Raw genomic sequence first — 27,036 nt, forward strand, 5'->3', positions numbered from 1 at the left:
TTCCGAGGTCTTTTCTCTTACGCGACAGATGCATTTACAGATGTGAACTGATCGCATATAAAATGGTTTTAATATAAAAATCACAGGGAAATACATTTACAAACAAACATAATGTTCCATCCAGGACTGTACAGAAATAAATAGACATGTTCAATGAGCAGCTGGTTTAGTGATGGAAAATAGAACGTTTGGTCCACGGGATGGGACTAACCAAGGTGTGAGAAGGATGGTTTAAGGAAAGCCCTCTGATTGGTCTGAGGCGTTGGGAGGCTCATGATGCCCGGCCTCCTGCTGGCAGGTGCCTCACCTGCTGGGCTCTTGCGCCCCCTACCGGCAGCTTTAGATCCACCTCTGGAGCTGGATGACCACGACTGATTGGTGCTGTATCCACAGCACAGCACAGCAGCAAAGAAAAGGAAATCTCAGTGATGGGGAGACGAGTATTTTAAGCTATGACGAACTCGTGAGACTACAGACCCTTTAGAGTTGGAGCCCGTGTTGCCGTATCCTTTTCTCTTCTTGGAGTACTTGAAGAACGGAGCTTTCTTTCTCTTCTGTCCCCGCGCCGGCTGGTTGAAGTAGGTGGACTCGGTGTCATCTTCTTCTCCCTCATTGTAATCGATGCGCCCTGCCCTCGTGTCTATCCACCCGTCACCATCAGGGGCCGTTTGCTCCGCAGCTACAGGGACAACATCAAATTATACACCCAACTGTAAAAGGACACGAGGAGCCAGGAACTAGGGCTGATTGTCCCACCGGGAAGCTTCCACTCCGAGTATTTCTGCAGGACCTGAATGACTTCGGCTCCGTATTTTTCCAGTCTGTCTTCAGTCACACCATCGATCTGCAGCAGTTCTTCAGGCTCACTGGAGAGTTTCTCTGTGATTGAAACATTAGCAAAGAAATAAAAGTCCCACCTCCACAGCAGAGAGATTCGGGCCATCTTAACGGCTTCAGAAATTACCGGCTATCTTTCTCAACGAGGAAGTGGAGAAGATGTTGTAATAGTGAATGCCGAACGCTTTGCCCAACTGCTTGCACAGATTTGTCAGCTCCTCCAGACACTCCTGGACCTTCTGCTCCCTCTGGGAAACATTCTTGGCCACGGCGGCTTTGTGTTTCCTGATGCTGGAAGCGCTCTCCGTTTCATAGAACTCCACCTGTGTTGAAAAAAAAGCACCATCAACGACCCACAAAAACACTCAGGTATTTCTAGGAACCATTCGTTCACCTGCATCTGTCCAAACAGCACGTTGGTGGCGTTGGGTCCAGCAGAAATGTAACACACCGCTTGGCCGCCATTAGTAATGTAGAGATCCTCCATCAGGACGTTGTCCAGAACCAGCCTTTTAAACAGGCGGTCAGCATTATGCCTGGAGTAGGCACCACCCATCCCGTACATTCCTGTCTGCACCTTGGCAGATTTTGACCCTGATTGAATGAAAAAAACACACTTTTTTACAGATATGCCGGTTTCAAAGTACGCTCAATTATCTGTTTTACCTATAAAGATGTCCACGAGCATGTTCAGGGTCAGCCGGTTCTGCTGAGGGGTCCTGCCATACCGCGTTCCAACCTTCTCGCAGTTCTCCTGAACAAACCGCACGATCTTCTTCACGTCTTCGGTAACGTTCCTCATCTTGTATTGCTGCACGCACAAACATTTAAACACGCCCACTCAATCAAAAAGACATTTTTTATGGCGATGCACCCGGGCGAGGAGGCTCCCTACGTTGGGTTTGGCGCAGTTGTCGCAGCTGACGTCGGCGTGCTCCTTACAGAAGCTCCTGTTGAACTTCAGCTCGCCGAAATAAGCCAGCAGCTGAATTCTTCTGCACTCCATGCTGTTCTCGCAGAAGTGCACCATGCTGTGAAGGTTGTTGTAGTGGGTCGCCTTGGTCTGACTGTCTCCTTCTCTGTCCACTGACAAAAACACACTTAATTGTGCTGAGGAATTCCTCTAATCGGAGAACGCTCCGGCCTGCTTACTGCTGATGATCCTTTTGATGCGGTGGACGTCAGCGTAGGAGTAGAAGAGAATGCAATGGGAGATTTCTCCGTCTCTGCCTGCCCTCCCAGACTCCTGATAATAACCTTCCACAGACTTGGGCAGGCTGGCGTGGATCACGTAGCGCACGTCGGGTTTGTCGATGCCCATTCCGAACGCTATGGTGGCACAGATGACCTAACAGGCAAAAGACTTAATATGAGGAGCTCCGAGGATCCACAAGGACTGTTTTGTGTATTAAGCGCCGACCTGGCAGCCGTCCTGATTGATCCACTTTGTCTGCACATATTCTCTGTTGCCGTCACTCAGTCCTGCGTGATAGGAGAGAGCCAGTAACCCCGCTCTCTGCAGGCTCTCCGCCATGGCGTCGCAGTCGTTGCGGGACAGGCAGTAAATAATACCGGAGTCACCTGAGACGCAGACGGGCCAATTTATGAAACCCAAACTATGCAAATCGTTGTTTCAACCGAGTTTCTCAATTAAATACGACAAACTCCACGTAGAAATCAAAAGATGCAGGACTGTAATTAGTAATTATTTACGTGGGTAGTGCTTCTTGATCCAGCTGATACAATCTTCATCCACCTTTTTGGGTTTCTTGGGCAGCACGGCGTACTTCAGGTTGGTTCTGTTGAAACTCATCGTAAACCTGAAATATCGGAGGAAAAAAATGTTTTAAGCTTTTGAATTCGATGATGACGGATACAAAACGCACAGTCTGGGATGAGGGACGCACACTTGTGGCCGATTCATATTGAGCTGGTTGTGGATGTCTTTCTGAACACGGGGGGTGGCGGTCGCCGTCAGCGCCATCATGGGCACCTGAGGGAACTTCTTGCGTAGCTCGTGAAGTTTCTTGTAATCTGGGCGGAAATCATGGCCCCACTGACGGATATAAAGTCGTCTGATTAAGAGGAATGACTTTAAAAGGGTGCTGCAGCTTGCGTATAAATCCAAGAACACACCTGACTGACGCAATGGGCCTCATCTATGACGAACCGGGCCAGAAGGCCTCGCTCGTACAGGTTTTGTAACGCAGAGATCAGCTTGTTACTCGCGCTCACCTGAGGGCAAAAGGATTCAAACCAGTCACAGCTCATTCCTTTACAGAAATCATGAAAACATTATTCTGACATTTAAGAAAAGCCCCCCCACCTTCTCCGGTGTGACATAAAGCAGCTTAACAATAGGCTCCTTCCTTGAGAGCTGCATATAGATCCTCCCCGCCTCTCTTTCCCCCAAATCACCTGACAGACTTGTTGCTGGGATCTGAAAGGTTTGACATGAGTCAGAAGGTTCTCACGATCCGTTCAGAAAGCGGGCGTGAACACACTTACGTCTAATGTGGTCAGCTTCTGAATCTGATCTACGATTAGAGATTTGAGAGGAGAGATGACCACCGTGACACCTGGCGACACACAGGCAGGGAGCTGATAGCATAAGCTTTTACCTCCACCTACAAAAAGGCACAAGATTAACACAGGGATTAAGGAGAAGACTGTGACCAATTCAAATATCTGGAGGCTCTCAGAATATCTGTGCAACAGAAATGAGCCAACAGGTGAATGCATGTATTTTACCTGTAGGCATCAAAACAAACGTGTCCTCTCCCTGCAGCGTTGCGTTAATTGCTTCTAGTTGATTGTAGCGGAACTGATGGAGGCCAAAGCGTTTGTGGAAGATCTTCATCATCTCCTGGGAGTAGTGGAAGTTGAATCCTCTGAAGTGCTCATGTGCGGGGTTTCTGAATGTGGGTTCTGGAAGCAAAAAAGTGAGTCAAATGTGTAAAAAAACAACCACCAAAGAGGTTCTCCGACATATAAAAGCACATTTTCTGAATTGTTTACCAGGGGAGATGTTTAAAGGCTTGGGTGTGGATGGAGGCGTTGTGGGTTTCTTCTCCCACTGAGACTTGGTTGGTCCTCCCTCTTTTATTGTCCTATTGGTGGTGCCGGGGTTTTGCGAAACCCCAGACAAAGACGGAGATTGTTCGTAGTAATTCGGAATGTCGGATTCGTTCAAGTCATCTATGTCAAAGTCGTCAATGTAGAAATCGTCTTGTTCCATGCCTTCCGTGGCTGATGTTCGCGAAACATTCCCGAGGGGAATCTCTTGCCTCTTTGGTGATAAGAAGCCATCTGAACGGTCCGGGTCCGCGCTATTGTTCTTAGAGAAATTTAAATGAGCGTTCTTTACAGGATCAGTTGTGGGAGAGTCACATTGTTCATAGTCCACGTGCGCGGCCGTGCTCTTCATACTAGCCAGGGGCTCGACATGAATGATGCTGTCAGAGTGATCCGAGTCATAGTCAACACATATTGATGAAGATCTCCTCGTCTGTGGAGGGTTCTTACAGTCCAAGGGTGCAGAGTACCGGGAGGAGAAGATGCCTGATGTATCACTGCTATAACAGGAATTTCCCTTAGAGCTGGGTTCATTTATCACTGTGATGTCTGGCAGCTGCATCCTTAATAAACCGCTACCACCAGTTGCAAGAATCCTCTTCCTGGATGAAAGAGACATAATTGTCACCCCACCGACAGCAGATTGAATATCATACCTAATACCATGTTCCACTCATACAAACCTCTGAGCCCTTTTCAACAAAAGCTCACTTCCACAAGACAGAGCTATTAGTTCATGCTCGGGGATGGAATCCACCAGGGCGCAAATGGACTCCATGATGCTGGAGAGCTGCTCATCTGGGATCAGAAAGGAGCAACGATCACTTTAATGAGCAGTGATGTCTTGAATAATTTGGTTATTAAGTAAAATTTAAAAAAAACAAAAAGGAAAAATTACAAAGAAAACCACCCACTTGTTTTGACTTTTGAAGGGGGGTCAGGGGGCTCATGTGCTGCCACGCTGGGACTGATTTGACTTTCAAAACCAGCCGACATTGATCTGTTTCTAAAGAAAAGATGTGAAACTGAACTAAAAGCAGTTAAAGTCACAACAGTCAATATGGAAATACTGATACAAGATATATAAATGTAAAGCCAAGCAACGTCTCATAATAATACAGTTATTAATATACTCATACATGGTGAATGTAATTTTTAGTAATGACTCTCTAATGTGTCTATTGTCTAATTTTAACAAACGGTATAACATTTTCTTAGCATCCAGCCTCAATAATGTACACAAGACCATTAAACAGTGATTGACAAACCGTTAATTAGGAGAACTAACCGTGTGGCTAAAGCAGAGGCTATCTCATCAGTAACTGGAGAAGGAGGTATGAAGTCGAGGTCATTTTCAGGCTCCGAGTTGTCATCAAGCTCTATTACCTTTGACTCCATCCAGGAGCTTTTCGTCTCTAAAGAAAACACACCATGCAAAACATCAACACGCTATTTTTAATGGCTAAATTGTGAACAGTGTCTGAAACAATGTGTTACCTTTTGCTTCTTTAAGAGGCTCCTCCCCAGCGTCCTCGTCACTATTGTTCAGGACAGATTTTGTATGAACAGTACGGCGTCTTCTGCTCGGTCTCACTGGAGAATCGCCGAATAAACAGTCTTCTTGGTCCGGATCAGGTCCCCGTGAATCTGCAGCTACTTGGACACTGTGTTCCAATACGTTTAATTCTGCACAAGATTGTTCTTTTCCCAAAAGTTTGGTGTCTGGTTCCGTGACTGACATATCATTGTTTCCCTTCCCTGTACAGGAGGATTTTTCCTCATTGGGGGGTGGTACAGGTTCAGTGCTCAGCTCACATTTTTCTGAACTATACGAGACATTTTTTCCGTTGACTGGTATTTCAAAATCATCAAAATCATCCCAGTCATTGTCTTGAAATCCCAGAGATGCATCTAAACTTGAGGAACTGGCTGGCGTTCCATTAACAAAGTGAATGTCCGATTTAGTTGTAGCCACTTTAGCAGACCCTGCTGAGGGAATTGGACCTGAAGGAGGCCGGTTATCGATGGAGTCCGACTTGGCTTTTGAATTTACGGGGAAGGTGGTGTCGATTTTGGATTTTTTAGATCTTTCAAGCTTGTTTGAAAATGTTAAAGGAGATTGAGTCACCAAATTGTTCTTACACACATTGACATCCCTGCTTTTGAATACGTTGTTTACCTTGGCTGGGATTTCCACCCTAGTTGCTACAGATGAGGATTTCTTTTTAAAAGAAAAGGGCCTGGAAGAGGAGAGAAAAAGAAAGGTGTTGTTCACTTCACATGTTCTGCCTGCAGGTAAAATATTGATGGAATTGCAAAGAATATTTACAGAAAAACCTCCTCTGTATAATACAAATACGAAAGCTCTGTAGTTCCGTGTTATAAGGCAGCTAAAGACTCCGTTTCCAAGTAGACACGTTCTCTAGATGAAATAATAAAAACACTATGCATTCTAATGCAGGTTGGTAATTAGTAGGTCTGCGAGTCCGTTAGCGCACCTGACAGATCAATGCTAAGTGTTAGCTTGCATTATTTCCCTGGTCTGTTCACTGTTCACTTACCCCGTTTTGGGTTTAGTCGAGGACAGTTTGCTTTGAGCCGCGTTGCTGTGCCTCGCCAGCTGTTCCTTCAAGTTATTTTGAGGAAGAGTAGACATGGTAGCGGTAAGAAGCGCCACAGGGGTTAGCGACTAAGCTAGCTGAGCTCCGTTCGGGATGCAGCGACTACTTTCTCCAGCACTGTTCTCGGTGGCACAAGTTACTAAATAGTTGACATGAGTTTGTGTCTCCGCTGGCCTATAGACCATTTCAGTCCAGCTCACTTGTAGAGTTTTACAGCATATAGCGGCATAGCCTTAGCTCTGTTATGACTATTATGACGGAAATTAAGCGCCCGCGCGACTTTTATTGGCCAATGAAAATCATGCAATGGTAAATGATTTGGCCAATGGGATTCTGGGAAATGTAGTATCTTTCGCACAACGTGTGTCAAAGAGAAATGTGCAAATGCTGTCGTTAATTCTAAGTAATCTAAAAATATATATATATACAACTAATTTTCCTGAATGTATTTATTCTTTAAAGTGACCTTGAACGTTGTTTTTACAAATACGATGGTATTGGATAAACTGCTGAAATGTCTCACATAGATATGATGAATAATTTCCATTGTATCACTTTAATCATCATTCTGATTATGTGTGAAGTTGAAACACAATGTTACAATGATTACATGATTGACAATTAGTCAGTTTAGGGCCACCTCACTTCCTCCTGACTATGTAAACATAAGGACAAATGAATTATTTATCTTTGCAGAGTTTATTCACATACTCCTTTTAAAGTTTTCACAAAGCCAAAAGCTACAATGATTTGGTCGCACCTAATTTTTAAACATTAAGCATAATCACTGTATATAGACTCAGTTTCCAGGGTTGTTTGGATAGATCATGTGTCTTATAGTCAAGGAAAGAGATATTATAGACTTGATTGATGATTTCACAGAAACTAATTTTCATAATGCACACATTTCCTGATGTAACTGCAATATTGTTAATATTGGACATATTCTAGCCCATATACAAAATCACAACATGCTAGTCAAAAGTTTTGATTCTGTTCCCTTTTCTAGCCATCTGAACAAAGTCATCACACCTCAGGAAAAGAGCTACAAGCAGCTAGTCCACACATGTTCTTCCCCCGCATGATAAGGAAGTATCTGCGTGGGATAAAAACAAAATAAAAACATTACAATCCATTTGGCTTAGCCATACTGTATGTTGGTGTAGGACAGGAAATAAAGTTAGATTGTTACCCATCTTGCCCCCAGCCGGGTCCCCACGAGTTCTTCACTATCCAGTAGGGAGTTCCATTTTCACTCCCATACCCAACTGCCAACACTGCATGGTTAACCTTGTCTGTGGTGGTGTGGCACGTTGAGCTAAAAGGGAAAAGAGTTGAATTTCTTCAGGTTAAAAAGTGAAAAACAACAACAAAGAACATCTACCCTTGCTTGAGACAGAAGCTTTTCTTGTCTGCACATCCAAAATCTAAATATTCCAGTGACGTCATCTCACCTGGAGTAAACGCCGCTTGAGTAATGCATGAAGTCAGGAGTCACCTCAAAGGCAAAGCTGACTGGATTGCGAGTGGCAACAGCGTCCTCCATTTCCTTCTCATCATACTGCAACAGCAAGATGTGTTTATTTACTCTATCCGACCAACAGAAAGCCTAAAACCACTGTTTCCAAAGTTGACCTACAGCAGTTATGTTAACCACGTTCTTCACAAAAGCAGCCGCCAGCTCTGGCTTGTAGGTACATTTATCCTCCTTGATGAACAGACACAAAATCAAATGGAATACTGTATATAAAGGACAACGCCTTTGCGTGTTCTGTAATATTCTTTAGAACGTGTTGGGCCATTTTGTTCCTACAAAGGCTGTGTATGGGTAGTCGCTCTCAGTCATCAGTCCCTTATTGTATTTGATGTATTCAAAGGCTTGGCTTGGAAGACCTCTAGATCAAAATAAGAACCATTATTGTCAGCATGCTACTACTCAAAGTACCAGAGGAGGGTGTAAATGTTCCACTCACCCGTTGCAACCATGGTTGTTGAAGTCCTGCGCACAGTCCACCAGCTGTTGTTCTGACTAATAAATGTAAGAATTGAAGGTGACAGTAAATATTTCCGAGGGGTCAAAGGAGCTGTGTTGATACACAAGGTGGATGTTTTGCATTAAGGAAACATCAGTCACCAGGGGGACAAGCTTCCCGGTGTTGATGGCCGTTACGGACTCCAGACAGCCAGTTGTGGAAAAGGTCCAGCAGCTACCACAGCTTCCCTGCAGCGAGGGGAACAAACCCAGGACGGAAAAGGCAGATTTTATTTATATATTAGCTGTTTGTTAAAACCGAAAAAGAGACGACAGACCCAATAATACATCTAAACAGATCTCCCATGGCGTGTATATGAACATGGATCTAAACCTACAAACTCCACATGATTAGGTTTGTGCAGAGCAGAAGATTGAACTTGAAAATGTCTAACAGAGGCAGAAGCCTGTTTATAACATAAAAGATACAAGATTTGTGCACCACTTGTGATTTTAGAGGAAGTGATAGTGCCACCGTCAGGATTATTACTGTACCAAGGAAGTGGTCACAGGAGGGATTTTTTCTGCATATCTTGCCTGACCTGATTCTTCACAGGTGTCACGTAATTCCCCTTTTTTCTCCAGTCGATAGATTCCGGGCGTGGGCTGTTTGTTTGGATGTAACTGCCTTTTGTGGCAGAGCAGTTCTGCAATGACAATGATGAAACAGTCAAAAAAAAGAAAGTTATTTTTTTTAATCATTATTATTATTGTTCTGTACAGCAGACATTACCTGTGGTTCAGCCCAGAGGAAATGCTTCCTGAACTCGGCAAAAGTCATGTCTGAATACTGGTTCAGCCTCACTGCAGCAGGACATTAAACGCATCATTGATTTATTCTCCATTAAAGATTTAGTGGATGCATGTTCCAAAGACGGTCTTACTGGCGAAAGAATGGTTTCCCTCATTGTGTTTGTCAATCCTCCTCTTGTTCTCAGTGAATACCTGCAGTCTCTGGTCGAAGTCCTTCACGTACGCCTTGTTGTGCTGCAGGAAGTGGACGCATGATTTTACACTGATTTTATTCTGATACATTTGATCAGCGGATTCAACTCAACCTACCAGCGCCATCCATGATCTGAACTCTCGTTCATCTGCGTTGGAAAATAAATTATAAATGGTACAAGAGTCAATTAAACTGTTGACAAGTAGATATTTTGCTTTAGAACGTGAAAGTGAAAGTGAAGAATACAAAGCTACAAAGGCAACTACGGGTTCTGAGCACAAAAAACACATCACATCAAAGAAGTCTACCTTGTTGCAGCAGGTGAAAGGCTGAAGATACTGAAATAAAAGCCCACAAAATCAGTGCGAGTGCCATGATCGGTCATTCAGACAGAGGGGAAGAGGAAGAGTCCGAACGGAGCGGCAGATTAATGCACAATGGATGTCAGGAGCAACCAATCGGTGAAAAGCCCGTAAAACAACCCGTGACTGAAACCAATACAAGAAGTAGGATGTTCTGTTAAAACTGCAGGTGGGATTTAACTTCCAGGGACAGCCCCCCCCCCCCCCATTGCTGCAAATATATAAATAAATGTGTCAGATTTTTTTTTTCTTCCTAAAGTCAGCCATAAAACAGGAAACTTGCCCGAATGTAATACCCTTGATGTTCAGAAGGGGGAGCTGTTTGCATGAGGAGGACCCGCATCCCAACAAACGCTCAGAAAAATTCCCAGTATGAACCTGGTTCCCCATCTGATCCGTTGCCTTTAAATAAACTTCACACCAGATTCCCCTGATATAAAATTAATTTATTAGCAAGAAGCAACTGTGAAACATATGGGCGGTTAAGTTGTCATCATTACTTTTCTTTTGTCCTATTTTCATTTTGTTTTTCTTACAAAACAGAGGGTTATTTTTTTTTTAAGGTGTGGAAACAGAAGGGTTGAAAGATAATTTTCATACCACTGGATATTGCTAACGGCAAATTGTTTATTTGTTGATATACTTCATAAGAGTGTGTGCATGTAGAAGTGTATACAGTATATATAGCATTTGTTTGTGAGGGTGTCACATGCCTGTCGTATGAGTTTCAAAAGTGTACTGTACATACATAGTAAAAATACATACAAATATTCACAGAATAAGCACTACGTTACTATATTCCTGCTAACATAAATGGTTATAGACAGGATTACAGTATAAATGCAAAACACTTTTAGGTTATCTCCTACCTCTAAGTCATGGTTTTAGGACCACACTGTTGTAGCATCTTGTGTTTTAGCTTGAGACACATTTTCTTTTGTTAGGATTACACAGTTCCACATTGAGAAATATGCAGGGTTGCATCTACAAAATGTACAGCACATTTCAGTGAGGTGAAATAACAACAAAGTACAAAATACTATCCCATGTTCATATAAAGAGCAAGTCACTCTCTCTTATACTACTACAAAAATAGTGTTTGAATGCTGCAGGCAGAGGTCATTCACATATGTTTTATCATAGTTTTTCAACAGCAATGCATATAACAGAGTGATATACTGTATAGTCACGTTCCACAATCACTGGAACAGCAAAAAAAAAAAAAAAGGACAGATTGTCTTTTAATTACAGAAGAGCAACAACCTTGAAACTCGACACAAGTATCGCCAAACCTGAAGGTACAACACTCTCCATTTGTTCTTTTGGAAATAAAGCACAGAAAAAGGTGATATTTGGGATTGCTGTACCGGTGCAATTTCAGTCTAACAGTAAATTTAGATTAATATACTTTTGCCTTACTTAGCAGCAATTTACAGAAATCGTTGTGCTATCACACGGCATAGCTGGTTCCATTAAATAAACTGAGGTGTTTGAGGTGTCGGGCATGGCGGCACCTTGGGTTAATAAGGAGTGTTATTGCTTTAAAACATAAAAACACATTGAGTAGTATCGTTTTTTTTTTTGGGATATTGAAGACACATATACAGAAGATCAGAGGTTCCCAGTATGGTCTGTAAAAACCAGCTCTTTCATATTTTATGCTTCAGCAGGAAAAAGTTCTGAAAATAAATATTTGGAGATAATACCAAGAACAAAAAGGCCGATGATATCTGGTGATTATTTAACTTGATTGGTAATTAAGTTTGACTTTATGCTTGCATATCTACTGTTTTTAGACACAATGTTGTGACCGTCTGTTGGCTTTAATGACATGGCGACGGACAAAAATGGTGCTCACAGGAATGGTGAGCCGATAAACTTCAGAATAAAAGCATTTGCATTTAGGTAGAGGTGTGGGTATGTGACACAACTAAACTAGTCCCTCAACAACAAACAGAGCATGCAGTCGGTATCAGGAGACTTGTTTTTGGTTGAGATTTCTGTAGCGCTTGAGCTGGTCTACACGTCGCCAAATTTGAAATAATGCGCGGAACCATGTGCTGGAAGCCAGGAACCCTTAAAGTTGTGGCCAGAGATGAAATGAAGATGCAGTTCCCTCTCGTCCGGTTTGGGAAGCACTTGAGCTTTAGATTCTTTGCTTTACTTCTTGTTCTTTATCTATAAATATAGTGATTATTTTCTCTCTGCTCTTTTACCTGGTTGGATGCAATTACCTTTTTACAATGCTACATCGTTTGCGGAGAAACGTAGTCATCGATAAAACTCAAAGAGAACGATGAGCGGCAGCACAACTGCTCAGAAAGTGCAAAGTCGACAGAGTATAAAATGGTGCTAATAATGTCATTGGTCACTATGAAGGCACGTCTGTGTACAGCCAGAGTGACCTCTCTTATTATGCGTGAAGTTCCCCAAAGAAAGAAAAAGAATTCCCAAAGCAGCTGGCATCATGGTAAAAGTAGGAACAACAACCAAGGAAACATACAGGGAACAAATTTGTGTCAGCAAACATCTACTGTACAGAAAAGCAAAGATCTTAAACGTGTACAACTGTACAGAACATTTAATGTGAAATGATGTGTAAATCAACAGTGACGATAGTGTGGAGGCCCCCTTCCCCATCAGTTGGGCACTTTAGGCTCAATTCGGAGTGAGGCTTCATACATGCTCTCTTCGTCCAGAACAAAGCTCAGATCCAACAGATACTGGGCAGCCTGAAACACAGAAGACAGACGTTTAGGGAATTTCTGGTTTTGATGGTTCCATGTAGCTTTCAGATACTCTAAAATCCTCCTGGGTGGGAGTGCATGATAGCAGCAATGTATAGATGAGCGACATTAAAACACCTCTCTATCGCCCTCTGCTGGATGAAAACATCTGCCTGACAAGACATCTGTTTTTACCCCCCTTCGGTCTTTAATTTAACTTAAGAAAATACAAAAAAAAAAATACCCGAAATAGCCTGTACTACATGATGTCCTTGGGCGGAAGGTGCACCTAATTTTAGGTGCAGTTGACATAAATGCTGTAATCTCACGTAGCATATATTTATTTATTTATTTGGCCATTTTAGTTCATTCGTTGCAGCATATTAGATTTACCGCAGGTGCTGATGAAACCTCAAACACTGGCCTCCTAATTATTAGTCCAAACATTGCATTTTAACAGCCCGGTCTGGACAAACGTGCTTTATTTACCTTTGGTTGGAGGTCGATCTTGTACGCTGTTTGCTGAAACTGCCTGATCTCTCGGATGATGTGCGAAATCTGCAAAAGCAACCGCGACAGCAGCCCGTCAGCATCTGCGATCAAAGCCCGTCGACGCCCCTGCGGCCCGGAGGGAAGCTCACCATTCTCATCTTGGAGAAGTTGACCAAATTGTCCTCCGTGTAGTTGGGCGTCCCCTCCTCGATGAAAGCCAGGTCGGTCAGGTACATTCCCAGATAGGGCACGCAGGGGGGATCGCAGCTGGTGGGAAAACAAGACACATGCTGCACCGGTACTGGCGTGTTTGCTGTATCGATCCAGAATGAAACCGAGTACGGCGCGTCCTTGGGTTGAACTTACTTCTTCAAAGCCTCCCTCAGGTTTTTGAACCTCCCCTCTGATGAGACCAGCTTCTGCAGCTTGTCGATTAACGCTTTCGTCTGGTGGAAAAGGTTAGTTTGAATAGCAGTTAACAGGAAGCGCGTGAGGAAGCAGAACCTTTGATCCGCTCCGACGCGCACCTGCTTGGACACCTTGAGCCAGGTCTTCTTGAGGCGGAACACGGAGCTGCGGTTGAGCGAGGAGGTGATCTCCAGCACGGCGTTGTAGTTGTGGAGACACCGGCAGATGTCGGCCACGGCCACCCATTTCTCTATGACCGCCACCCGAGTGACCACATCCTCGCAGCGCAGGATCTCTGTAGCAATAAGGTTGCTTATCTGGTAGGGAGATAAAGACGGATGGATGCTACCCTGCAGGACTCAGGTGCATCGGTTCTGCCCAAAGGAACCTACGTCGTTGAAGTGCTTCGTGGTCCTCATGATGTACGGCGTCTTCTCATTTTTGTCGTTCTTCATCCAGCCTTGTCCGAAGAATTCCCTGTAAGGTAAAAAGATCGGAAGGAAAAGGGAACTGACGGGCTCTTTTTGACAAACAACTCTTGGAAATGAGGATACTCACGCATATGGAATGACTTTAAACACCAAATGGTCCAACAGAGTGAGCTGTTCTGCAATCTCCAGCGCGGAGTGGCTCTCGAAGGGCTCGGCTTCCCCCCCCACCTACCGGACACAAGAGAACAACACCACACCTGGATTATCACACTTGGGTGGAACTAACGTTACGGTGATGATACATCCATGTGACTGAGATTCAATCAGAGCTCCTGCCCATCACTGACCAGTTGTGTTGCATCTTCAAGGGTGATCTGGTTGTCACCATGATCTTCTTGAGTTAGAGTTCTGCCAGAATGCAACCCCCCCACGAAAAATAAAAGACATTTAAAGCCGGAATTACATAATTTACTACTAGGATTCGGGTTACAAGCAAATGGGGGGTTGAGAGCAGCACCTGATGATGTTAGCGGCTGCCTTCCTCTCTTGGGTCAACAGCTCTGGGTCATGCATAACCTCCTCCAGGAAGGCAATAACCTTTGTCTTCAGCTCATTGTTGGTCTCAAAATCCTGTAAAAGGACCAACGCCAGACACATAATGGTGTTGAAACAAGGTCAATTAAGCTGCTTATATTTAAACCACCACCTTTGTGTCCTTCAGTCTAAAGGCTGGTTTAAGAATATACGAAGTATGTGTGAATTGGTGGGGATGATTTACCGGAGAGTGCTTGGACACCCAGTGCCTCAGGACATTCAGCACTCTGTTGGTCGCAGCCCGCCTGATCACAAACTCCTTGTCACCGTTTCTCTGATCAGTTGGGAACCCTGCAGGAAATATATTACAGGTTCAACCCTAGAGAGCGGCGCGATCGTGGGAACCTTTCCACCCAAATTGTATTCAAATCAGAGCCGCTGTACATCTTGTGCTCGGCCGAGTTCGTTAAAATGGCACCTTGCAGTGCAAATTAAAAAGTGAGGGGCAGTGTGTACCAGTGCTGGCGAGGGACATCCTCCGATATTTTTCCTTTGTAGGCGTGCCCTCATTGGCTCCAGCTGTAGCGATAGCAAAGGCGGAGGCAGCAGACAGGGCACTGCGGTTGTTATCTAACTCTCTACACGAGGACATCACCATGCCGTTGTTGTAGGAAAACAGTGATAACTCTGCAGAGGGGGAAAAAAAGCAGGGAACATAAGGCACATTCTGGTGCCATATAAGACCATCTGAGAGGTGATCACCAGTTATATTTACATTAACTCTGAGTCAAATCTGTACTGAGCACTATTAATATCACTGCTCCGACTGCAGCATGGCTGCTGACTGCTTCTAAAAGCCTCCGCTAGGGGGCGCTGTACACCCACAGTAGTGTTTCCCTCCAGATTTTCCTTTACATGAGGCTTTGATATTCAAGATGGTTGCAGCTAAATATAGCCACCAAATATCAGCATAACAGAGGAATCAACAGATTCTCTGTAGTCTGTTCTGTTTAAACCCTGGGAGCACGCACAGATCGTAAGCAGCTCAGAATGCTGCAGCATATGAGACCCTTCCCCGTGTCTCTAAATGATTTCTGATCGAGGCTTTTCGAAGAAAATGAAAAGGCTTTTTTTTTTTGGTGAAGACTTTTGAGGGACAGATCATCGCGGCTCCAGTGGAACAGCCTTTTCACTGGGGGCGGAACGGAAAACACGCTCTTGATGTAGTTGCTATGACACAAGTTTTCCGGCACCTACTGCAGCCAAGCCTTGGCTACAATCGTCACTACCGAACAATTTATCTTCCACATGATGTCCTTGCCATTTCTACCCCGAGTGAAAGCTTTAATTCTAATTGAAAGCCTGTAAAAATACCAAATCAGTCGAGCCACAGGCTCTTTGTTTATTATGTGCCGCAGCGCGGCGAAGCGGCTGAGGCATCAGGTACAGGTGTCATGCCAGCATGCAGTTTAAAAGCCTGGATAGTCACAGCTATTTTCAATCCACATATCTAGGTCACAATGTACCTGAGGAGTTTTTGCATTTGATGTTTTTTGGGGTGGTTGGTGACTTGGTGGGAGACGCCTCTGGATCGGCGTCATCGCTCTGATTCGGATCGTTGTCGCTTTCTTCCCGCACTGAGAGATCTGTTGAGGCGATATGAATAATCAACCAGTATCCGTTTGATTAGCACAGCTAACTGTCAAAATAGATTGCTTCGGCTGATTTACCTTGCTTGGACACTGGAGCGTCCTCCGTCTTGTCCTTCCTGTCCTCTCCCTCATCCGGGATCTTGCTCGCAATCGGACTGGACACGTACAGTTTGTTGATGTCCAGAGTGGTTTTGCTGAAGGGGGACATGGAGGAGTACATGCTTGCATAGCCATTGGAGGAGCAGCTGAGGGCGGCCAGGTCGAGAGCTTTGCCCCCAGTGATGATGGGGATGTTGAGGGAGAGCTTGCGCCGGCGGTTGGGGGATGAGTTTTTGGCGATGGCGAGAGGAGGGGGCGAGGAGAACTTTCTGCTGGCTCTGGGGGAGGTTGGGGGCTCTCCGTACAGCAATTTACTGTTCTGACTGCTGGCAAAGAATAACTCCAGAGACCTGAAACAATGGAGGACGCACGCATTTCAACCGGGGAGGTATCATCTCCATGACACTTGGTAACTACACACAATGCGTTCAGGAGCAAAGCACAAAGCACCTTTGGAAGAACACAACAAGCCGAGTTAGCGACCAGTGCACTTATCACTTCGGAGCAGGGTACAATCCGCAGTGTTGCACAAATGCTCTCCCACTCCATGCCACCCTCCTGGCGACCTCACGGGTTCCCATAAATAGCACATTGTGCGCATGGCCACTGCTGACACACGCAGCCGAGTGTAGGTGTCTCAGTGACATGACAGCTGCCACAGGGGAGCACGCTGCAGGGCGTGGGCACGGGGGGAGCTCCCCGGCGATCCGATCCTCGCAGCCCGACCCGCCGCTTCTGGAGCGGCGCATCGGCGGTATGGATCTTTTGCAGGCAAGAAAGGAAGGTGGGAGGGTGGGGGATGTGGGGGTCCTGCACCACTGAGGTTGGTTGCCATAGAGAAGGGGAGCCTATCTGAGATGCTCCCACCAGCCAGAGGAGAATGGACTTTTTTTTTTTTTTGCCTTTGACGCACATTAATGCACGCATTCATGGTGAGGTCGTCTCAACGTTCACGTTCCTCTAAAATAAACGTGTACACGAAGCTCTTCCAGTCTCACACGTGCTGCAGTGTTTGTTCTGAATCTGTTTCAATTCCTCCAAAGAAGCCTTATTGTTTGTGTTGCCACGTCGACGGCTGATGCGTGGAAAACATTCCCGCACAATTACCTACGGTGTCTTTCACAAAGGACGACTTTCTCAGCAGAAAGCACTTTAATTTGATGACTAAAATTCAAATCCAGCTTCTGGAATAGTCAATATTCTCCTCAGAGATGAAAAGCAAGCCCATTCTATTGTGTTTCTGACAGATTGCCGTACATGTTACACATTCAGATGGACACTAATGTGCCCATTCTCCCTGTGCTGCTGTGTGGGTTTATGAAAAAGTGCTCATCGCAACGGCTGCTAACATCCATTTGGGCCACGCTGGCATTCCTAACATTGTAAAAGTTCGCTCTCGGTACAAGAGCGGGACAATATAGTGTTAGGGTTGGGATTAGGAACCCGCCCTGGAGGCTGCAGGGACCGACAAACACAGTTAACCTAAACATTCGACCTTCGAGACTCTTGGTTTCTTTATATGCGAGGACAAAGAAGCACAGCGTGTCTCGGCCTCATCTTTATGCAGCAGCGTGCTGAGGCGTGAAAGGACGCCGAGCAGATCAGATTTATTTGCCCGTTGCTGTAAATAATTCAACAGCGGGCGAATCTGTTGGCGCTCACCGTGCGGGGATGGCACTGATGGGCTTCTTGTAGATGGTGATGAGTTTGTCCAACACCACGTCGGCGGTGGTGAACACGCGGTACGAGTGCAGGAAGGTGTTCAGGAAGTCGATGGAGAGGAACCGCAGGTCGGTCAGCCTCTCCAGGAGGCGCTCCACGCTGGCGTAGCGGATCTGCAGCACCTTGCAGGAGTTCATCATCTTACTGAAACGGATGTCCACGTCGTCACAGTACAGGCTCGAATCCGATCTGCTCGGGCAAAAGACAGAAGGCGATTGGACGTTTTTAAAGCGGCGATTCAGAGGCGACGCCGATGTAACCGCGGCTCACTTGATCATCTGCGGGACTGTGACTTTGGAGTTGTCCTCGAAGGCGTTCATCATCAGCCCATTGCAGCGGATGTTGTCGATGCACTGTGGGACGGATGGAGCAGAGGGGATGTTAGCGAGTTCTGTAGCGCGCAGGCTTCCTGCCAACGTCCTCTCGTCTGAATGCTGCAGACTCTAATTCGGGTTGACGTGCCTGGCTGATGTCACTGGTCCAGGCAGACTTCTCCTGCCTGGAGGAGGCCACCAGGATGACTGTGAATGACTGGCTGTCCTTTGGCTCCACCACAATCTTGAAGTCCAGGTGCTCCATGTCCTGGCCGGTCTTGTCCGATTTGGCTTCAGGGCAAAAATCACAATGACGTCAATTAAAGTTATTCTCTTTTTTTTTATCCTTTGTATTCATTTATTTTAATGCTATTTGTTATTGTGATTTGGGGGGGAATTATATCTTTGTTTTATCATTTTGAATCCTCAGATTTCAGTGTCCTTGACTGTTATGACCTGGTCCAGACATAAAATAATTACCATTTAATGTTATAAGTACAAGCATTATTACTGTAGAACAACAATTATAACCAGTATTTTCACAGATTTAGCATGTTGTTTGCACCATAATTGCAGTTAGAGTCATTTTAGGATGTTTTATCTCTGCTATGAGTATGTGTGAGTGAATAAATCAAAATAAAACACTAAATTCTCTGATTAAACTGTAATCTGTTGCTCACGTTTTACCCCCCCCCCCGAACTTCATCAAATTCTTGATCAACAGTTTGACCCGTAGGTTCATTCTGGAAATGCCAAGCAACCTAAATGTTGTTCCGATCCAATTATTCTACATTTTCAACACTGTCCCCCTCTGCGAGGATGGAATGGACTGAACACTCACACTCGTCGTCCGTCCCCTCGGGGTCCTCCAAGAGTGTACAGTCTATTAGCGAGACAACTCCATTCTGCAAATACAAGAAGGTATATGTTCCTTCTCTCAGCTGAGCTTCACAGCGAGGTTCGTTGCACCACTTTGACTCATCTGCTCAGCTCTGACGCGTCCTTTTGCAGTAATTGGCTACTTTGCGAAGTAAATGCAAACCAAAAACAAAGAGATTCTTTCTTTGGATACAATATTAGAAACATTTGATACTGCCGTCCACCTTGGTCAGATGTAGCTTTCCTCCAGAACCTCTGGTGCAGATGATTAAATGCTTGGAGAAGAGGAAGCACTGCCTTTCTCCCTCTTTCTTCAGAGACAGAGAGCCCAGACGCCCACGGGTGATCTTGCCCTTCTCACTCATGGGTACTTGGATGAGAGACCCTTAATGTGGGAATACAAGGGTTTGTTGAAATGGAGGAGAAGATGAAGATGCCGCCGTGAGTGGAAAATAGTCAAGGACAAAGGGAAATATTGGAAAACATCTCCTTAATTTGGATGTGAGGCGGGAGGATGCACGCTGGCAGGAGTTACCTTGTCTCACAAAAGTCTGGCTGGTGTCGAGGAGAATCTCGCAGCCCTCCACGATCATGCGCTCGATTGCCAGGTTCTTCCTGATATTTTCTGTCTCGCTCACTTCGTCATGCATGATTCTAGGAACAGAAGGACTCCTCATTATTTTTGTAATGCTGGATGGAGCGGCGACTCTCCCTGTAAATGCTTTTTTGATATCATATCTGTTCTATTAGTCATTACGTCCTCCCACACGTCGACACTTCCAAGTAAATAATAAATAATTTTTATTTAGATCAATTAAAAGTACCTGGAGAGCTCCTCCAACTTCGACTTGGCATAGTCCAGACTATTCCTCTCTATATGTTCGTGGGGCGTGTGTGCCAGGAGCTCGTGGAGCGTTAGAATGTAGCGAGGGATCTACAGTGGCATGATGGAAACCAACAGGGAAGTCACACATAAATAAGTTTACCCACAATGGTGCACACGCAGGAATATATCCGGGCGTGTGTACACTAATGAGAAGTGGATCAGCAGAGAACCCAATCTAGCAATCATCAGCAAAATTTATTAGCAACACAGCATAGCCTGCAGAAGGCCCCAGCAGAGCAGACTGTCAGGAAACTGCATGGCTCACCAGAACGGAGCCATTATTAAAGCTGGAAAAACAACTGTCTTCAGGAGACACGAAAAACACTACAGGGATGTTCTGCGGAAAGGCGGACGGCCGCCTGCTGTTCCTGTTCCTGATCAGTGAGCAGGACTCATAGAACACAGAACAGGACAGACCCAAAGAGTAAAGATCATTGGAGTCCTCCTCGTTCTTCTTTTTAATTCAAAACAATTCAATGCATCCCAGATCCGTGGGGGATCACGTGGGCAGAACAAGCGGCACTATCAAACCTGGAACATGGGGTAGGTCAGGAAGGTCTCCAGAGTCCTCTCCTCACAGTCGGGCTTGGCCTCGTACTGCTTCAGCAGCTTGTCAAAGTCCCGGTTCTGCTTGCAGTGAGCCAGGATCTGCAGGCTGTACTGGTGGTTCCTCACAAACTCCTGGTAGATGTTCAGCATGGGCAGCAGGATGTCAAACAGGTCGGCTACAGAGACACGGAGTGGTTACGACCTCTGTTCATGATCATTACATGAAAACAATCTGTAAAGGGTGAAGAACAGTCAGATTACCCAGCACTAACGTCGGCCAGCTCGCTATTCTGGCTTTTAGGCCCTGGTAGAATATCTGATGTAGAAACATGATCGTTTCACTGAAAAAAAAGAGGGGGGGGGGGGGTTTATTAATCATTGTCCACCACAGCAAATACAAAATTCTCAAACCAGTCAAAGGAAAACTTTGTCTTTAAAATGGAAAATCAGCGCTTTGTTTATACAAAACACAACGGATGCAGTGAAGAAAGTGAATAAATCGTCGACGGGCTCGTTTGCGTTGGTTCGTCGGAACGTCTCTGCTCCTCCACAATCATTCCTCAGGTTGCGTTTCCAGCTCGTAAGCTTGAAATACCAACAAGAGGGCTTTTCACGCATCTGCGTCTCCAGGAAACATCCAAAGATTTGTGGGACAAATTAAAAATGTGTCGTTTCACTGTGACGGATGAAGGTTGAGGAGACATGTTAACATTTAAGCTAATTGGTCCACACCTGTTCAGGAATATGCTGCTGACGTCGTCGTGGGTGATTGGGGGCTTCTTGGAGCTGGCAGCCATGCGGAGGGGCCTCAAAAAGTTGTTGACCAGGATGTGAAGCTGCTGGACGTACTCGGCCTCCGAGTCCAACATGCTGAACACCACCTGGTTCCTCTTCCTCATGCTCTCGGCGTGAGGCGAGCGGATGTAGTCCTGGATAATGGTCTTCCACTTCCTCCTGCAGATCCAGCCTCTGAGGAAGCTCTGCACCTGGAATTGAAAACAGCGCCGGTCAGCTTCTTAGACCCTGAATCGGTCGCGACCCAAAGTGCAGAGGAGGGATTCAGCCTTTACTTTTTTGATTTTCTTGATCTCGGAGTCATCGTCAGACGGGGCGGCTGCGGGGCTGGCGTGGATCTTCTCGTTGTCTTTGAGCAGCCCGGCGATCTGCCAGGGAGGCAGTCAGAAGCCGGTTTGATCACACTTACTTTGCTTCTTCCCACTTACTTTACCAGAACGTAAACACAGTGACAGAGTTAACGGCGCAGAACCCGTCACCGCCGTCGGCTGACACTTTAGCCTCAGCGCTCGAGCTGTGCTCACTTCACCGCCGCCACTACCTCACAGCCGATATTCTTCTTCAGTTGTCTTTTATCTTGGCCCTTTGATTGCATCGTTTCAGCTGAATCTATCCCAACAGTTGGTGCACCAGTTACAGGACACACACACCATTCACACACACACTCACACTCACTTTAAACACCCCATGTAAGGTCCAACCTGGAGCCTAACCTGACACCTCTTTTTCATGAGGCTGCTGTGCTAACCACTGCGCTTCCTGAATTCCCCTCCAGATGTTGCCAGTGGTGATGACATAAACAGCCCAGAGGGGCCATGAGCCATTCGGGTGGAGGCACCTTTCCTTCGCCTGCTGACAACATGCATATGCAGCTTTATTTGATATGCAACATCGGATTTGCATATGAAAGTGACCCTCTGAAGAATACACACGCCAGTATCACAGGGCCACAAACGGGTTTGCTTTGTACAAACCTGTGACAAACATGATCAAAGATTCTGGCTATTCTCTACTATGGCAGGCGGTGCGCTCCTCTGTGGTATAGTATTATTCTATTACAACGTCTATTTCCAGGTATGAATTATGCTAATTTGTATATAGCTACAGGTCTGCTACTTTGTCTGGTATATTGATATATTTTAGCTAGATTTCTTTGTTGACTCACATGATTTATTTTATTTTAGGTCTTTTTTTCCCCCGCCACATCTCATTTCAGAGTATCCCTGGATTGTTGGCCGAGCGCACGTACACGTCCATGGGTGGCTGCAGGGCTGATTAGGCACGGCAAAGATATAATTCTGATCATTTTTGCCAAAACAGGATGAAAGGTTGGCTTGTTTATTTATTTGGGCAGCCTTATTGTTAATCCTCCGGACAAACGACCTCAACATAAACAGTCTTAATTTCCTTTGTTAAATCTTTCTCCTCAAATCTCTGGTTGAATCTCTCAGCTAATATTACCTCAGACTTCAGCCTTTCAATCTCTATTTCCCCATCTTCTATCTGTTGTCGAAGTTGCTTAGCAACAGTTTTCTCCGTCTCCACAATCTGAAGCAGATGAAGATACTTCTGCATCAGACTCTCGTGCTCATTGGCCAAGTTTCTGTAGCTGCAACACAGAAGCGTGGACACCCAGAGAACATCAGTGTATCAGAGTATCAACAAAGTTGGGTCATCCTTCATCATTCTAACGAATCCACATCTGCTACGGGCCAACATCTGGAATACCTGGCATGTGAAATCGCAGCCACCCATTCATCGCAGTCCTTTACGTCCTCTGTGCGCAACTCCAGCGCCTTTTGGTTTTCGTGGGTGAAGCTGATGGTGAAATAATACTGAAACGAATAAAAAAGGGGAGGTTAGCGAACAAACCAGCAAGACTCTCAGCATCCCAACATGTTCTCGCCGGGTTCTGCGTGGTCTCGACAGCAGCGACCGCTTTTAGCTGGCTAAATCTGCCCTAGAGAGGCTCAAGTCGAGCTCCTCCACAGATTTTTATTTATTTATTTATTTTATGTTTGTGTCGCTGCCTCGCTGCTGGAGACATCAAGCGGGTGATTTAAAACCACACAGGACCCGGGGAAGCCGCATCTCCCTCGCCCACCAGCGCAACTGATGGAGCACGGTGAGGGAAACCTCTCTCAGCTCAGTTCTCACACATTTCCCAGCAACTAAAAGCTCAACTTACTAATACCAGTAATAATAATAATAATACTGTAACTGCTTTCCTCCATTTTATTTCCTCCATTTAAATATAACACATGCTAAACAGCAGCCTACATTTCCTGTTCTTACGTAACAGTAAAGCAGCAGTTTGCATTAAAACAAAGCGTGTTCAGCATTGGAGCAAATGAGGCCCAAATCTCCCTGAAGTGAAGCTGACCGGCCTCCAATCTTTTGGCCTGGTGCTCAACAGGCACCTATCAACCTGCAGCTGATCATTATTCACGGCTGAGTGCTCTTCCGTCTTCACATTCATTAGGTATTCATTGCACCGTCAAAGAAAATCTATTCCTGGCAGAAGGGCCTGCGAGTTGTTGTAGTTTTCCCTCATGATCTCTCTGAGAGTGCGGCGAGTGTCTGATGTGAGGCAATATTAAACACATGCACAGTCTGCTTTGTGTTTATGCCTGAGTCATGCACCTTTAATCAGTATTGATCTGAACAGTGATATAATGACCTAATAATTAGGATGTATTAAACATGCTTAGTTACTGCATGCAAAATTCACATCAGTGTATTTCTAGTGGTGTATAATGATAGATAAATATTGATGTTTTTGCTCTCTAAATGGACAATTGCAAGTGACTGATAAACAGCTGTAAAACAACGTTCTTAACGCGCATTATGAAATGGGTCATAGATGCCAACAATCCATGAACTGTCCTATAAAGAGACTCAATTTCCATGGCTTCAAATTAGAGAGAATTAGCTTCCAGCTTCCATCAAATGATGAAGCTTTGCCTCCTTTTCTGGAATTCTGGGGTTCATCTTTGTGCTTGAGGTGGACAACAAGCTCGGTTTTCTATAAATGGACTCTGACCCCTCCGCAGTACCACGAGGAACAAATTTAGCCCGCTGGCATTAATGGGAGAAGTGCGACACGCTATCTCTCCCAGTTACCCCCACCTCCTCCAACTGCATCATTCTTTAGGATGCAAATAAGGGTTGCCATAGAAACCCCGGGCTCCGACGCATTATCATTTTCACACTAACTCAGGATAAACAGAATGTGGGGATTATGGCGGATTGCACAAATGTTGTTGCAAAAGCATAAATCCAGGTGGGGGTTAGTGATAGAGGTGATATATTCCCCCTCTGTTAAGGATGTTTATGAGTATTCAGCAGCCCATCATATCAGCCAGATTAGACATTCATAACGGGTGCACGTCTTGGTGTTTTTCACTCTGCCAACGGGATTGATCAGGCAGGAAGACTCAGCTGTCTTCTCCAAAGACTGCGACGAATTTATATTTCTTTATGGTGCACTTCAGCGGGGGGGGGGGGGGGGGGGGGGGTATCTCAGGGAGGCTCAAAGTAACTGTCAGAAGACAATATTAGCCGCTGCGTTGCAATCTGCTGTGTCAGCACAAAGGCAGCTGTTCACAGGAAGAGCCTGGATGCACTTTGAAACGCAGTCCTTCCAACAGAGTCAGGCACACAGCCTGGAGAGGGAAGAGGGAAGAGGAGGAGGAGGAGGAAGAGGCCGCGGCGATTTGTGCTGCTCAACTGTACCTTCACCATAACAGGACGGCCATTTCAAACCCATGTTCCTCTGTGTTCATATTAAGGTCTTTCTTTTGATGACATTATACATTTATAACATTTGTGACGTCTCCATTAAAATAGACTAAATTAAATGGTTAACAATAGCATAAAGCAAAGACCAGGTGCAGTATAAACGCAATCTCCAGTGTTTCATATAGGTCGTCTGATGTATTTAAGAGCTGTTTAGAGGCGCCCTGCTGTTCCCTCAACCCGCAGTTCCACCACCGTCCACTAGATGGAAACATTGAGGCAACAACTTTTTCTCTTTTTTTTGCACGTTTTATTGGAAGGAGCAGGTATACTGTATCACTATCCGCCCTAAAACATCGCAAAGATGATGACCGAAAGTCACAACATCCCAGCGGTCTGACTGCAAACGCAACAAATGGCACCGTGCGGAGGAAGGGACGGTGCTGGTTCCTCTGCTGCAAAACACCGCATCAGCCAGCGCCGCTGCGATGTTATGAGGTGTTATATTGTTACCCCATCGTTAATTCTATGTAAGGATTACATAACGACCCATACAGCAGTGTGGAAACGCGTGCTCCTCTGTTGTGCTGCGTTCGAGGTCACCGCAACATATATGCGTATAAAGCGCACGTTGGGGACCGCGATAGAGTTCAAAGGCGGTTAAGGCGCAGAGCAAATTTGCATTGAATGTAAAGCTTGTCAATATTTTAACACGATCGCTGAGGGGGGAGCCAAACACGGGGACGGCCGTGTGTGTGTTTGCGCGCACGCACGCACTCCATACCTGCTTCTCCAAACACTCCTTGGCTGACTGCGAGGGCTTCGGCGAAGGCGCCCTGTCGCATATGCATCCTTCCAACAGGTATAATCCAGAGGGTCGAGAGCTAGACTCGTTCTCGAAGTAGAAGAGCATATTTTGTAACAAAGCAAACCACTTTGTGTGCCATTTCGTGTTGTCAGAGCTCTTTTTGCTCAAGCACCCTCGCCTCGTACCATCCTTCTTTGCCAAAAGCCCCAGGTAGGTGACATGGCCATCATTGAGCCGTATTCCCTTCTGCATTTTTGATTGTGGACGCTCGGAGCCGCACCAGGTGGGATCGCTCGTTACATCCTTCTCAAGTCGCCGAGGGAGACGGATAAAATCAAGAGAGAGAAGCGCTTGACTTTCTGTTAGCGGATCAGCACCGGCGGGCTCTTCCGCTCCGTCAGACGCGTTCACCGCGCTGGTATCTGAGTAAGAAAAAGAGGGACGAAATCAAAGTCCAGCATCCTTAAATCCGGGGCCATACTCCATGCGCTTTAAGAGTCCACGTCTGAATCAACAAGGAGAACGGAGAGCATTAAAAAAAAGAAGGAAGAACCCAGTCTAAATAGCGCGGAACGCAAAGGGGGGGAAGGGGTTCGGGGTTTGTCCTTTTCTCACATGAAAATCTCCAGAAAGCAGGAGGCTGCGTGCTGAGCTAGGCAGCGCTGGGTGAAGTCACATGACGCATGCTTGGGAAAGCAGATTTCAGGACCTTGGACAGGGACGTTTCCACAAGATGCCGCATAAGTTGAGTCTCCCCCTACACGCGCGCACACACGCGCGCGCACGCCTCGAGCCCACCGCCAGGACACGAGGGGAGATTTCAGAGCTCCATCACATCCTAACCGGCTCCGCTTCCTTTCAAACACTTCATTTGTCAATTCCCCCCAACTGGAAACCACATTTGTGTCTGTCATGTTCGAGGGGTCTGGACTGGGTTACGTAAGATGAAATAAAGTGGCACCAGATGTCATTTGGGGGTAGATTTTCATGAATTCTTCAGCCCTACATCTCAAAACCACAATCAGGAAGATGAGTCAATGCGAATTAACCGCTTACATTTAATTTTGTAATGGGGGAAAATGGAGAGGAAAATCTATTCTAAAGAGATCCTAATTATCAAGGGGGTTTAA

General features: G+C 45.6%; 3 protein-coding genes across 4 annotated transcripts; all 3 read right to left on the reverse strand.

Moving 5' to 3' along the window:
- Positions 1–128: 128 nt before the first annotated feature.
- On the reverse strand, positions 129–7,076 carry blm (BLM RecQ like helicase). 2 transcript variants are annotated; one of them, XM_011606845.2, is made up of 22 exons: positions 6,474–7,076; positions 6,092–6,152; positions 5,410–6,007; positions 5,201–5,327; positions 4,827–4,918; positions 4,596–4,710; positions 3,856–4,514; positions 3,589–3,765; positions 3,346–3,464; positions 3,164–3,277; positions 2,974–3,072; positions 2,745–2,893; positions 2,551–2,657; positions 2,258–2,418; positions 1,990–2,185; positions 1,733–1,923; positions 1,504–1,648; positions 1,232–1,431; positions 965–1,160; positions 757–879; positions 478–679; positions 129–381 (listed from the first exon to the last, which is right to left on the reverse strand). In XM_011606845.2, exons 1-22 carry the CDS (start codon positions 6,566–6,568, stop codon positions 207–209), a joined length of 4,101 nt encoding a protein of 1,366 aa, XP_011605147.2. In that variant the 5' UTR covers positions 6,569–7,076; the 3' UTR covers positions 129–206. The 2 variants fall into 2 exon arrangements, with proteins under 2 accessions (XP_011605147.2, XP_011605146.2); XM_011606844.2 differs by having other exon boundaries at positions 5,410–6,152.
- Positions 7,077–7,216: 140 nt separating this feature from the next.
- On the reverse strand, positions 7,217–9,980 carry ctsh (cathepsin H). Its single transcript, XM_003967041.3, has 12 exons — positions 9,820–9,980; positions 9,628–9,659; positions 9,450–9,552; positions 9,299–9,369; positions 9,108–9,212; positions 8,668–8,754; positions 8,507–8,562; positions 8,347–8,428; positions 8,173–8,241; positions 7,988–8,094; positions 7,726–7,851; positions 7,217–7,629 (listed from the first exon to the last, which is right to left on the reverse strand). Exons 1-12 carry the CDS (start codon positions 9,884–9,886, stop codon positions 7,560–7,562), a joined length of 975 nt encoding a protein of 324 aa, XP_003967090.2. The 5' UTR covers positions 9,887–9,980; the 3' UTR covers positions 7,217–7,559.
- Positions 9,981–10,423: 443 nt separating this feature from the next.
- On the reverse strand, positions 10,424–26,158 carry rasgrf1 (Ras protein specific guanine nucleotide releasing factor 1). Its single transcript, XM_029842304.1, has 27 exons — positions 25,883–26,158; positions 23,089–23,195; positions 22,822–22,969; positions 21,636–21,728; positions 21,298–21,551; positions 20,827–20,906; positions 20,548–20,741; positions 19,955–20,064; positions 19,666–19,784; positions 19,355–19,515; positions 19,093–19,156; positions 18,400–18,542; positions 18,208–18,290; positions 17,878–18,126; positions 16,195–16,565; positions 15,991–16,110; positions 14,981–15,151; positions 14,709–14,815; positions 14,448–14,560; positions 14,278–14,338; positions 14,058–14,158; positions 13,892–13,976; positions 13,619–13,816; positions 13,458–13,537; positions 13,241–13,358; positions 13,089–13,157; positions 10,424–12,605 (listed from the first exon to the last, which is right to left on the reverse strand). The coding sequence occupies exons 1-27, from the start codon at positions 26,156–26,158 to the stop codon at positions 12,513–12,515; spliced, it is 3,768 nt and encodes a 1,255-aa protein (XP_029698164.1). The 3' UTR covers positions 10,424–12,512.
- Positions 26,159–27,036: the final 878 nt, after the last annotated feature.

Source organism: Takifugu rubripes, chromosome 9 (genome assembly GCF_901000725.2).
Source record: "Takifugu rubripes chromosome 9, fTakRub1.2, whole genome shotgun sequence".
NCBI classification, from domain to species: domain Eukaryota; kingdom Metazoa; phylum Chordata; class Actinopteri; order Tetraodontiformes; family Tetraodontidae; genus Takifugu; species Takifugu rubripes.